This window comes from Oncorhynchus tshawytscha, linkage group LG10, assembly GCF_018296145.1.
Source record: "Oncorhynchus tshawytscha isolate Ot180627B linkage group LG10, Otsh_v2.0, whole genome shotgun sequence".
Classification (NCBI taxonomy): domain Eukaryota; kingdom Metazoa; phylum Chordata; class Actinopteri; order Salmoniformes; family Salmonidae; genus Oncorhynchus; species Oncorhynchus tshawytscha.
Window position 1 is genome coordinate 63,819,579 of NC_056438.1, and position 13,985 is coordinate 63,833,563.

General features: G+C 40.5%; 1 protein-coding gene across 1 annotated transcript; it reads right to left on the bottom strand.

Annotated features, from left to right (window-relative positions):
- Positions 1 to 9,954: 9,954 nt before the first annotated feature.
- Positions 9,955 to 12,184, bottom strand: LOC112261127 (homeobox protein GBX-1-like). The gene is made up of 2 exons (XM_024436463.2): positions 11,589 to 12,184; positions 9,955 to 10,942 (listed from the first exon to the last, which is right to left on the bottom strand). The coding sequence occupies exons 1-2, from the start codon at positions 12,034 to 12,036 to the stop codon at positions 10,428 to 10,430; spliced, it is 963 nt and encodes a 320-aa protein (XP_024292231.1). The 5' UTR covers positions 12,037 to 12,184; the 3' UTR covers positions 9,955 to 10,427.
- Between the last annotated feature and the right edge of the window lie 1,801 nt (positions 12,185 to 13,985).

A 13,985-nucleotide genomic window follows, 5' to 3' on the forward strand; every position in this document is an offset into this window, starting at 1 on the left:
CTCAGACAGGCAACCTTGATTACAAGTGGCAAGAAATTCATTAGAGCCAGGCCTCTGACAACTCTTATCTCCGCCACTAGATCTGACTCATTAGGCAGCCAAATTAAAGCTATGATGGCCCTGATGAAACTCAGCGCTTGTTTATCTTGTGCGATTTGATGCATCTGCCCATACATCACGCTTGGAGATGGAGAGGGGGATGTCCTGCATGCAGACTCTCCCAGGAAGTCAGGGCTTTCGTCTGGGCACGGGTATGGGATGGAATGTCCTGGCTCTCTATGTGCGGCTATCTAGGAAAATATAGGCGCAGATTTCATACGTACATTTCATACATTACTGTTGAAGATGTGAAGGGGGCTTCCAGCATGCAGACCCTCCCAAGAGGTCAGAAAGGCCCCGGGTCCGTGTATAATATTGTCTCTACACTCACTGTGTGGGATGGGATGGTCTCTCTGTCTTGCCACACAGCTCTCTAGCGAGGAAAGTATCTTAACTAAATTTAGATCTCAAGAAAATGTATAATGTGTCTCAGTTAGGGGGCTGTGTTTAGGCATAAGTACTATGGCATCAATGTAAAAAATAATTGTATTATACTCAGTACAATACTACCATGAATGGTGTAAGCAATTTGGCTATGTTCTCCTTATTTATTCTCATGGAAAATTACAGTTTCTCTTGCAACAACTGCAGTATTTCAGCTGGGAATATGTCATTGTACTTTAATTGTGTATAAATTCACCTAGTCTGAAATAGCCATAACACTCTGGTACTAAGTAATCTACTTGACATCCAGCATTCGTCAGCTCTCTTAAGACCATAATAAAACCTCCATCACTTGCTCCCGACAACATTAATCCTTATATCACCATCCCAGTGTCACAATCTTGATGCATGAAGTGGACAATAACAAATGACTTCACATTGTCATGGTTGGTCAGATGGCAATGCTACTCATGCCCTTCGTTAGCCAAGTTATGCAGTTGGGCTTTTGATACAAATATCATTGCCAAAACCAACAGCAGGCTTAAGCTGTGCATTTACTTTACCTTAGCCTTATAGTTTGATATAGGCTATGGTTCTCAGATACTGTATTATATCACTTCAATCATTGAAGTGATATAATACAGTATAATACAGTATAATACAGTCAACAGCAGCTTAAAATCTAGATTGTTATTTCCTAAAAGGACATAAGGAAGATATTAACTTTCCCCCCATGTCTTTTGAGGCCCATGTCAACAGTTGCACCACTTGTTACTCGGTTAATATTTAATAAAAACAATATTTAGTTTATAAGTCAAGATATGTCTCAAGTTCAGTTTATTATATAGTCTTCATGGACATGTGGAGACCTCCCAGCTTAGCACCTTTGGTTTCCCATTGGTTCTGGGAATGAAGCCATAAGTTTCCTGACCTGTAAAACTGAACTTTTTTTTAACTGTCCTGAGAACTAAAGTGAAGATTTTGCCTGTTCTGGGAAGTACATGTTTTGGTTGCGGTGAGGTTCTGAGAATGTTTTAGTATGGTTACCTTAAAGTTTTCCTGGGTTTTATTAACTTTCTGAGAATGGAAATTATAAGTTATTTGAATGTAATTAAATAACGTTCTGAGAAAATGTTTCAATAAGAATTTTAATAACACTGCTGGTTTAGTTTGGGTTAACTACCGAGCGGTGTAGCGGTCTAATGCACTGCATCTCAGCGCAAGAGGTGTCACTGCAGTCCCTGGTTCAAATCCAGGCTGCATCACATCTGGCTGTGATTGGAAGTCCCATAGGGCGGCGCACAATTGGCCCAGCGTCATCTGGGTTTGGCTGGGGTAGGCTGTCATTGTAAATAAGAATTTGTTCTTAACTGTCTTGCCTAGTTAAATAAAAGGTTAAAACTGTTTATAACTTCACGCACAAATAGGACACATGGATATTCATTTGCTTGGGCATTAATCATGCAAACATGTTTCATTTTTATTGTGGCATGGCATCAGTGAGATTTAAACCTATGATATTCTGTTCTCTATCCAATGAATTAGTCCACTGCAGCTCCAGAATGAAGCTAGCAGGATGCAGCTATTTTTTTTTACTCATACAAAGCTGTACAATTTTGTCTATTCAAAACAGACCCCATTTCAAAGGGTACAAGCACTCATTAAAATCACACTTAACAAGATAGACGATAGCGAGAGTTTTGTTGACGCTGAGAACGGAATATATATGTTTTTAAATAACATTCTTTTAACGTTTTTTGAACTGTACTAATGTTTTCTTTTGGGTTTCTACGGAAAGTTTTATTCATGTTCTGAGAACATGACTTTAAATAGAACCATGAGGAAACTTGAAGAAAACGTTATGCTGAAGTACTGACGTTCCCACGTTGTTTCTTAATGTTCTCTGAACGTTCTGAGACATGACTTTAAATACAACCATGAGGAAACCTGTAGGAAACGTTATACTTAAGTACTAAAATTCCCACCTGAGAAACATCGTTTTGTGCAAGCTGGGTATCCTGCGCCATTCCCAGAACTTTGTGGGGAGGTTGCATGCAAAATAACCATAGGACACCATGCTCTCACCTAGCTCTAAAACACATATGGTTCTCAGAACCTTATGTGCTAACTGGGCTATCTCTTTCTTCCATTTTGAGCAATGTGTTCGTTCAGAACTGCTGCGAGCTGATTAATTAAGCTACAGTAATATATTATAATATAGCTACAGGATCATAAGAGCCCAAATTGGGAACAGTTCAAAGAGACCTATCGTGTCCAAACTCACATCCGGATACTAAGGCCAGCAGAGCTTGATATTTTGTACAGCCTACCCCGCAGGTGCCCCCTCCCCTTTAGAAATTTGGCAACCACACTTTAGATGGACCATAGACTCAAGCATTAAATTGCCATGTAAAAACTCCTCTGGGTTGAGAGAGAGAAAACTAGAAAAGGAGGATGAAGGATATCTGCAGAATTGGGTGAGCCTACCCAGCTAGCATATAACGTTCTGAGAACCATATGTTTCTTAGAGCTGGGTGTGAGTATGGTTGTCCTATGGCTATTGTGCATTAAACCTTCCCACAACTTTATGGGAATGGTGCAGGATATCCAGCTAGCACATAATGTTCTGAGAGCCATAAGTTTCTTAGGTGGGAATTTCAGTACTTCAGCACAACGTTTCCTACAGATTTCCTCATGGCTCTATTTCAAGTTGTGTTCTCAGAATGTTCTGAGAACGTTAAGAAACAATGTTCTTCTGTTGGAATTTCTGTACATCTGCATACGTTTTCTGCAGGTTTCCTAATGGTTCTATTTAAAGGCATGTTCTAAGAATATTCAGAGAATGTTAAGAAACAGATAACACAACAGCAGTAGGTTTGATTACCAACAACCACATTGTTGTGAAAAAGGCGCAACAGAGTCTCTTCAACCTCAGGAGGATGAAGAAATGTGGCTGTCACCTAAAACCCTCAAAAACTTTTATAGACGCACAATTGAGAGCATCCTGTCAGGCTGCATCACCGCCTGGTACGGCAACTGCACCGCCCATAACCGCAGGGCTCTCCAGAGGGTGGTGCGGTCTGCACAACACATCACCTGGGGCAAACTACCTGCCCTCCAGGACACCTACAGCAGCCGATGTCACAGGAAGGCCAAAAAGATCATCAGGGACAACAACCACCCGAGAAACTGCCTGTTCAGCCCGCTACTATCCAGAAGGCGAGGTCAGTACAGGTGCATCAAAGCTGGGACCGAGAGACTGATAAATAGCTTCTACCTCAAGGCCATCAGACTGTTAAACAGCCCTCACTAACACAGTGAGGCTGCTGCCTACATACAGACTTGAAATCATTGGCCACTTTAATAAATGGATCCCTAGTCACTTTAATAATGCCACTTTAATAATGTTTACATACAGTGGGGAGAACAAGTATTTGATAACCAAAAAATCAGCAGTGTTTCCTACTTACAAAGCATGTAGAGGTCTGTCATTTTTATCATAGGTACACTTCAACTGTGAGAGATGGAATCTAAAACAAAAATTCATAAAATCACATTGTATGATTTTTAAGTAATTAATTTGCATTTTATTGCATGACGTAAGTATTTGATACATCAGAAAAGCAGAACTTAATATTTGGTACAGAAACCTTTGTTTGCAATTACAGAGATCATACGTTTCCTGTAGTTCTTGACCAGGTTTGCACACACTGCAGCAGGGATTTGGGCCCAATCCTCCATACAGACCTTCTCCAGATCCTTCACATTTCGGGGCTGTCGCTGGGCAATACGTACTTTCAGCTCCCTCCAAATATTTTCTGTTGGGTTCAGGTCTGGAGCCTGGCTAGGCCACTCCAGGACCTTGAGATGCTTCTTACGGAGCCACTCCTTAGTTGTCCTGGCTGTGTGTTTCGGGTCGTTGTCATGCTGGAAGACCCAGCCACGACCCATCTTCAATGATCTTGCTGAGGGAATGAGGTTGTTGGCCAAGATCTTGCGATACATGGCCCCATCCATCCTCCCCTCAATACGGTGCAGTCATCCTGTCCCCTTTGCAGAAAAGCATCCCAAAGGATGATGTTTCCACCTCCATGCTTCACGGTTGGGATGGTGTTCTTGGGGTTGTACTCATCCTTCTTCTTCCTCCAAACACGGCGAGTGGAGTTTAGACCAAAAAGCTCTATTTTTGTCTCATCAGACCACATGACCTTCTCCCAATCCTCTTCTGGATCATCCAAATGGTCATTGGCAAACTTCAGATGGGCCTGGACATGCGCTGGCTTGAGCAGGGGGACCTTGTGTGCGCTGCAGGATTTTAATCCATGACGGCGTAGTGTGTTACTAATGGTTTTCTTTGAGACTGTGGTCCCAGCTCTCTTCAGGTCATTGACCAGGTCCTGCCGTGTAGTTCTGGGCAGATCTCTCATCTTCCTCATGATCATTGATGCCCCACGAGGTGAGATCTTGCATGGAGCCCCAGACCGAGGGTGATTGACCGTCATCTTGAACTTCTTCCATTTTCTTATAATTGCGCCAACAGTTGTTGCCTTCTCACCAAGCTGTTTGCCTATTGTTCTGTAGCCCATCCCAGCCTTGTGCAGGTCTACAATTTTATCCCTGATGTCCTTACACCGCTCTCTGGTCTTGGCCATTGTGTAGAGGTTGGAGTCTGTTTGATTGGGTGTGTGGACAGGTGTCTTTTATACAGGTAACGAGTTCAAACAGGTGCAGTTAATACAGGTAATGAGTGGAGAACACGAGGGCTTCTTAAAGAAAAACTAACAGGTCTGTGAGAGCCAGAATTCTTACTGGTTGGTAGGTGTTCAAATACATACGTCATGCAATAAAATGCAAATGAATTACATAAAAATCAAACAATGTGATTTTCTGGATTTTTGTTTTAGATTCCGTCTCTCACACTTGAAGTGTATCTATGATAAAAATTACAGACCTCTACATGCTTTGTAAGTAGGAAAACCTGCAAAATCGGCAGTGTATCAAATACTTGTTCCCCCCACTGCATATTGCATTACTCATCGCATATGTATTTACTGTATTTTATACCATCTACGACCTCTTGCCTATGCTGCTCGTCATTGCTCATCCATATACAATGGGGCAAAAAAGTATTTAGTCAGCCACCAATTGTGCAAGTTCTCCCACTTAAAAATATGAGAGAGGCCTGTAATTTTCATCATAGGTACAGACAAAATGAGAAAAAAATCCAGAAAGTCACATTGTAGGATTTTTTATGAATTTATTTGCAAATTATTGTGGAAATAAGTATTTGGTCACCTACAAACAAGCAAAAGTTCTGTCTCTCACAGACCTGTAACTTCTGCTCCTCTGTCCTCCACTCGTTACCTGTTGTGGCACCTGTTTGAACTTGTTATCAGTATAAAAGACACCTGTCCACAACCTCAAACAGTCACACTCCAAACTCCACTATGGCCAAGACCAAAGAGCTGTCAAAGGACACCAGAAACAAAATTGTAGACCTGCACCAGGCTGGGAAGACTGAATCTGCAATAGGTAAGCAGCTTGGTTTGAAGAAATCAACTGTGGGAGCAATTATTAGGAAATGGAAGACATACAAGACCACTGATAATCTCCCTCGATTTGGGGCTCCACGCAAGATCTCACCCCTTGGGGTCAAAATGATCACAAGAATGGTGACAAAAATCCCAGAACCACATGGGGGGACCTAGTGAATGACCTACAGAGAGCTGGGACCAAAGTAACAAAGCCTATCATCAGTAACACACTACGCCACCAGGAACTCAAATCCTGCAGTGCCAGACGTGTCCCCTTGCTTAAGCCAGTACATGTCCAGGCCCGTCTGAAGTTTGTTAGAGAGCATTTGGATGATCCAGAAGAAGATTGGGAGAATGTCATATGGTCAGATGAAACCAAAATATAACTTTTTTTTAAAAACTCAACTTGTCGTGTTTGGAGGACAAAGAATGCTGAGTTGCATCCAAAGAACACCATACCTACTGTGAAGCATGGGGGTGGAAACATCATGCTTTGGGGCTGTTTTTCTGCAAAGGGACCAGGACGACTGATCCGTGTAAAGGAAAGAATGAATGGGGCCATGTATCGTGAGATTTTGAGTGAAAACCTCCTTCCATCATTAAGGGCATTGAAGATTAAATGTGGCTGGGTCTTTCAGCATGACAATGATCTCAAACACACCGCCCGGGCAACGAAGAAGTGGTCATTTCAAGGTCCTGGAGTGGCCTAGCCAGTCTCCAGATCTCAACCCCATAGAAAATCTTTGGAGGGAGTTGAAAGTCCGTGTTGCCCAGCAACAGCTCCAAAACATCACCGCTCTAGAGGAGATCTGCATGGAGGAATGGACCAAAATACCAGCAACAGTGTGTGAAAACCTTGTGAAGACTTACAGAAAACGTTTGACCTCTGTCATTGCCAACAAAGGGTATAGAACAAAGTATTGAGATAAACTTTTGTTATTGACCAAATACTTATTTTCCACCATAATTTGCAAATAAATTCATTACAAATCCTACAATGTGATTTTCTGGATTTTTTTTTGTAATTTTGTCTGTCATAGTTGAAGTGTACCTATGATGAAAATTACAGGCCTCTCTCATCTTTTTAAGTGGGAGAACTTGCACAATTGGTGTCTGACTAAATACTTTTTTGCCCCACTGTATTTATATGAATATATTCTTATTCCTTTACTTAGATGTGTGTATATTAGGTAGTTGTTGTGGAGTTGTTAGATTACTTGTTAGATATTGCTGCACTGTCGGAACTAGAAGCACACGCATTTCGCTACACTTGCAATAACATCTGCTAACCATGTGTATGTGACCAATACAATTTGATTTGATTCGATTTGAACAATGTTCTTCTGTGGGAAAGTACTTCAGCATAACACTTTCTTCAGGTTTCCTCATGGATCTATGTTCTCAGAACATTAAGAAAACTTTCCATAAAAACCACAAGAAAATATTAGTAACGTTTAAATAACTTTCAAATAATGTTATTTAAAAACATATACATTGCTTTCTCAGCGGCAACAAAACTCTACCTTGTTAAGTGTGCGCAGGTGTGTTGGCCATGCCCACTAATTGGCCACACCTGAGGTTAATGAGTGCTTGCTTCTTTTTTTTACATGGGGTCTGTTTGAATAGACTAACATCAACAGCTTTGTATGAATTAAAAAAACATGGTATGCTAGCTCCATCCTGGTGTCGCAGTGGACTAATTAAACAAATAGAACAAAAGATCATATGTTGGATTCTCACTGATGCCATACCACAATAAAAAATGTGTTTGCATGATTAATGCCCAAGCAAATGAATGTCCATGTGTCCAATCTGTGCTTGGAGTTCAACACAGTTCATTAAGCTAGCGGTGTTATTAAAAGTCTCATTGAAACATGTCCTCAGAAGGTTCATTCATTACTTTCAAATAACCTAGATTTTCTGTTCTCAGAACGTTAATAAGACCTCCCAGGAAAACTTTCAGGGAACCATAGTCAAACGTTCTCAGAACTCCCTGCAAACTAAAAATATACCAAATGTGCTAGCTGGATACACATCCAGGTAGTACATTTTAACAATACACCTATAGGGTTTTGCTTTTGTGTCCTTAAGTGGCACATAACATTTCAAGGAGTGATATGACAGAGTAAATTATATTTTTGTCATATGATGATGCATGATGACATCCACTTTGTTTGAATAGTGTTGGAATAGGCTTAGCTCACTGTAACGTCTTGGGTGTGTCCATGCATCCCCACGCTAACTCGGTTCTGTTCCCTCAATTAGCAGCTAAGCACTAGAACACACACCAAACATTCTGGCGTCATCGGAGGTCGAGACTCTAAAATCATTCAACCTCGACCCACAACTGTCAGCTCTGGCATTGCTATTTGAAGTCGGAAATTAATTAGTCAAAGCAATTGTTTTTAATTTACAATAGACTAATATTGTATTATATTTCGTTTAAATATTATCATATTATCTCTTCACTTATTTCCGTTATACCTAATCTGTATCGTCATAATTGAGTTGACTTCAACATGACAGCATAATGCAAAAGCAGGTGTCGCTAATTAGCTTAATTTATTGACTCAAATATCGCGCTTGATAATTTCGTGGACATGTGTGGGATCAGTTATTCGAACAGGGAGTAGGTTTACCTGAGATAACATCTGCTGAGATAAGATCTGGGGGGATTTTTTTTAACGTTTTCAGCACGCGTAGTAACGACGACACAAGCCTATATATAGCCTAAAATAATTTGGTTTTACAGGTGCACCAGTAACAAATATTTGCTAGCTTTTTTCACGTTCTATTTGTGATTTTTATGACTTGCTCTTAGGTTTGAAATGGATGGAAATGGATCAATACTTGAATAAAAAATGAATTACATACACATCAAAATAGGTTTAACATGAATCTGTAGCGACCAAATGAAGCTGCAGCTGTGAAAATGTATTCTGTATTCCTGAGTTGCTTATATACATAAAAAACACACACACACACACGCACACGCACACATACACTGTTCAGTGTTCATCCTCCCTGGTCTGGTCTCCTCAACTCCTATAACGATGTATGTTTTGACCGTTCAAATGGCGCTCCATCACTCCACCTCGAGACAACATGCCCTCCTAAAGATAACTGCTGCTTCCGGTCACAAAACCCTCGTCTGATCTCTCCTTTATCTCTGTCTGCTTAATGAGAACCTTCATTGAATGTATATCATCAACGCCTAGATATAGCGAACTGCTGGACTTTGCACACAGTAGGTGAAGTGGAATATGATTTAGTATTCAGTAGTATCAGTCGTCCAATTATGTAGCTAATACACTCACGAGACACGTTTGTATTTTTTCAAAACCTACAATATCATTACATTGCAAACTTATCCAGGCCTACAGTGTGCAAAAATGTCTTCATGTTCATGCCAGATATTACATAGGTATACAATACAGACGTTTTATTTACTTACTATCTGAAATCAATCATATCAGATTATTAATGCCTATTTTACAAAGCAAAACAACTTTTGAGATTGAAATAATATATGAGAATTTCCATAACTATTATGAATATGTGCATTATAATCAATTATCAATTATATTATTCCAAATTGTTTTATTATTTGTTTATTGTTATAGTTCACTTCAAGTTTTAGTAAGCTATTAAAATACAGTGTCATGTAATAGCCTAGTGGTATTTTACTTAATGAATGCGAGGAAAATATATTCTATAGAAAGATAGCTCACTGTTAATTTTCTGAGAGCAGACAGATGCTATATATAAAGCACAAATCACCATCTCTAAAACTATGGCTAAAACAGCAATAATAATGCATTTAGATACATACCTTTAATATAAATGGATTTAATAAGTCAATATACTTTACAGTATTTCCTTGTTTGGTTATTTATTTTTCTTCACATATTTTTTTCTCTCACAAACAGCTGGCGAATACAGTTCTTACAGTAGCCTACCAAAAATGAAAACTTTGCAAGGTACATGCAACATGTGATCAACGAAACGATACCAAATACAACAAGTTTGAAATAGCTTCACCGAATGAAGCACATGCAGATAATAAACAGAACATTTATAGGCCCTAGATATAAATATTTTAGAAAATAATGTTTACAATCTCATTTCATAGTGGCTGTCTGTGTCACCCGACACATAATATTTACAAATGTACAAACAATAAATAAAACATGATATCATATTTGACAAATTCATTAATCTGCCAAGCGATAACATGATATCCTATGTTGTCAAGTCAATGGGACATTATGTCTCTTGTGATGTAAAAAGTAATCTTGCTGACCAAAAAATTCCATCCCTTTTTGTGCTTCATGCATTTAACAACCCTGAACTTTCTTTTGTCAGAATTAATGTCCGTTTCTTTTTTAAAGTTTAGGCCAGGATAGTTCATCATGGCCTTGTTTGCTCTATCTGTTGGTGTTGACTCCTCACCGCAAACCTGTTGACGTGCACTGGAATGGGGACCACAATTTTGGGGTTTCTCACAGGCTCTCCCGACCTGTTATTGACGTTTCCCGCTTTGATTCTTTTCCATTTGGCCCTACGATTCTGGAACCAAATTTTGACCTGCACCTCGCTCAATTTAAGTGCGTGTGCTATTTGAGAGCGTTCGGTGAGCGAAAGGTACTTTTTACAATGAAATTCCTTCTCAAGTTCAAGTAGCTGCTCGCTTGTAAAAGCTGTCCGTCTTCTTCTGCTCTTTCCTGCTGAGCTTCCTGGTGGTAATGCTTCCTGTGACCCGGGTTTTAGTTTACTCTTTTGGGATAAAGAACCACAGTTGTTCCCATCGGAGAAGCTTTCGTTCTCGCTGTCGACGGCAGAGCTGTCATCTCGGTCACTGCAAACTGCGTCTGCTGATTTCAGGTCAAACTTCTCATCGTCAGAGCTGTACAATTTAGTCTCACCTAAAAAGTGACAATGAAGAAAGACAACATATATTACAACCAGTTATGTTCAGCCAACACTTTTACCTCACAAATGCAAATTAGGCATTTATCTCTTTAAAAATTCAGAGACATTGTCTTGGCCACATAGGCCTCTAAAATGAAAATGGAATAGGCATGTTGGAGAGTTCGTATTCTGCGGTATTTTCGTAAAAGGAAATTAGTAGGCCTATAGTGCCATTTATAACACCTGTATTAACGTAACATTGGCCAATGTCACGTTAAGTAAAAAACTGTAAAATTATGCCTAATGTAACAAATAGATTGAAGACAGTGTTTCACAAAATTGAGTTAGGCTACACAATTCGACTTAATACACATTTGAAAGTGTGGTTTGTCATGAAACAATGTATTTGTGGAATAGTATGTTACGATGACAATTTCAGCCTTCGAAAAAGTGTGGATGGTGTCTTAAATTTCAGCATCATATTTGCCTTGGATAAACTGCGTGTAACTTTATGCTCAGCACGGAGTGTCTTTTTGTGTTGCTAAATGTCCATGCAGTCCATTCCAAACTCTAATTTGGATGACGTTTGCGCGTTTTACGCATTTTGTTCTCAACGTGCCAATATAACGGAAACGTATGGACACTGGGACTGGAGTTTACCTGGCATAGTTTGAAAAGTTTCCGAGAAGTTGAGTAAGTCCGATCCCTTGTCTCCTCCATGCAGATCATCTGAGTGGGGGCTCTCTATTCTCCTCGTTCCAGGGTCGGCACTTAACCGAGGTCCGGGGAGCTCTTGGGGAGGATAGAAACTATCCGGCGGATCCGAGAAACTCGGCAGTGTTGTCGTGAGAGCCACCATGGACGGCATCCCCTGTCCCAAACTCGCACAGAATGTGTTGGTAAGACGTCCGGCGAAAGATGCCAACGGCGCCAAAGGAGGTATGCCAGACGGTAAATGTGAATGAGATAAAGATTGAGGAATCATCAAGGGTCTGTACGGCATAAACATCGGGTAGCCAGTGTAGAGCAGGTGTCCGGGCCGAGGCTGCGGAGTTCCTATCAAGGAGTCGATCGAAAACGCCGTCCCTTGGCCGCCCGGTCTCTGCATTGTGAAGAAAATTGTGGCTTATTTTTTCGAAAACTCAGGCGCTCCTTCCTTCCCTCAACAAATCGCCAAACCTTAGTTTCAAAGGTCGAGTGAAGTTATTAGGTCCCTTCGCTGTGATGTTATCCCGTTGACTAACCAGCTCCTCGAAACCTCCTCAAGCTTACTGAAACCTGACGCTTTCTTGTTTTGTGCCCACTCCCTGTCCCTCTATTTGTCACACTCTGAGACATAAACACACGCTCTCCCCCTCTACTTCTCCCTCCCTCCACTTCTTTCTCACTTCAATTCAATGGGCTCTCTCCCACACGCACAGGCACACACGCACGCACACACACAGACACACACACACAGAGCGAGAGCCCTAGCTTATCATCTGCAATACAAGGAGGAATGAAAGGGGGTGTACCCTGGGGACTCATCCATCTTCCTCAAATTACGCTTCATTTCCTTTTTCAGTGTCGGACTTTTTGGCCGCCTCGAGAGGCGGTAGTTTCCCAGTGGATACCGAATAGACGCCCCCCCCCCAGCCCTCCACCCCATTTGCCCGGTCCACATTGACTGGAAGCGATGTGAGAGACTGCTTCAGCCCTTACCCTTCTATAATCGTTGACCACACCAACCCAATCAGCTATTATTAATTTTGATTGATGATAAGTAATTACTTTGGATTCAAGGGATGACATAAAACAACGGTGCTTTTGTTGAAATGTTGGGATGTATATGGCATCGGGACGGATGGCATCGGAGTGGGCCGGAGGAGAGGCAGATGTTTTTCTTGAAAGAGTAAAGCTTTTCTATTTTCTCGAGCCAAAACAATTGCGTTTGGCCTTAGAAAAGTGCAGTAATAATTATTCCCTAGAGTGAGTTATCCTGTACAACGTTTGATTCTGATAAAAGACATACATGTGAGGTCAACGCCAATTTTAAAACGAGTCGGCGCCGTTTTGAAAGTGGCATTTTGGAGACTAAACTTTATTCGATTAAAAATACAACAGGGAATCAACGTGCTTGTATCTGTAGGGCTACCATTAAGTTAGTTGTATATGCAGACAATCTTTTTTCAGTTTTAAGATAGGCCTAACATTAAACTAAAACACGCACTTAACTCGTGAACAACACTCGCACATGACCCCCGCTTTCTAGCTCGGATTTTGCTGATAGCTAATTTATTGCGGAAAAATGTACTTAATATGACTGTGATATATGGTTGTCCCACCAAGCCATCTTAAGACGAATTCACTAACTTTAAGTCGCTCTGGATAAAAGCGTCTGCTAAATGACTAAAATGTAAAATGTAATGAGCATGCATCCTAAACTAATTGCCAATTAAATGTTGAATAGTTAGAATTATGCATGGACGCTTTCAGGGTTTTGGCCACTCAGTTTCTATATGCTTATAAGTTTCTATTAAAATCTAAATGTGCAATAATGAAAAATCATGTTTCTCTTTTCTTATAAGTGTTGATTTAATCGGATATCATTTTACCGTTTATATGCCAATGCTTGATGATGATTAGCCTCTATTGAGTCCTTGGGGTGCGCGGGCACTCCAACTGGCCGTCTGATTGCATGAAGACATAAACATATCACCAACCGAGTCTGATTAGCAATGGAGTGCCAAGGGATGCTAATTATTCTTATAATTGCAAATGACTCCATTCAGCACCACCTTGCTTTGAACTATTGAAACCAGATAGCTTTCCTCTCCCGCGCGCTCCTCTCCTCTTCGTTTTTTAAGAGTGGAGTGGACTCTGATTATATAGTTTCCAACCAGAACCTCCTCATACCTCCTCAACTTTTCTCTCCGATGTGTGATACATTCTGCATTTATGTCTAGGATTGGATTTATTCTTGTTTTCTTTCATGAGTCAGGAATCTATAGTTTATTTGATCAGTTACATTACAATTATGTCACCTAATAATCAGAAAGTATTGTTAGTATTAGTTTA

Excerpts from the sequence above, each read along its gene's own strand:
- LOC112261127 (XM_024436463.2), bottom strand. The coding sequence starts at position 12,036 with ATGCAGAGACCGGGCGGCCAAGGGACGGCGTTTTCGATCGACTCCTTG. Across the intron at positions 10,943-11,588 it reads AACTTTTCAAACTATGCCAG|GTGAGACTAAATTGTACAGC; the intron begins GTAAACTCCAGT and ends GTCACTTTTTAG.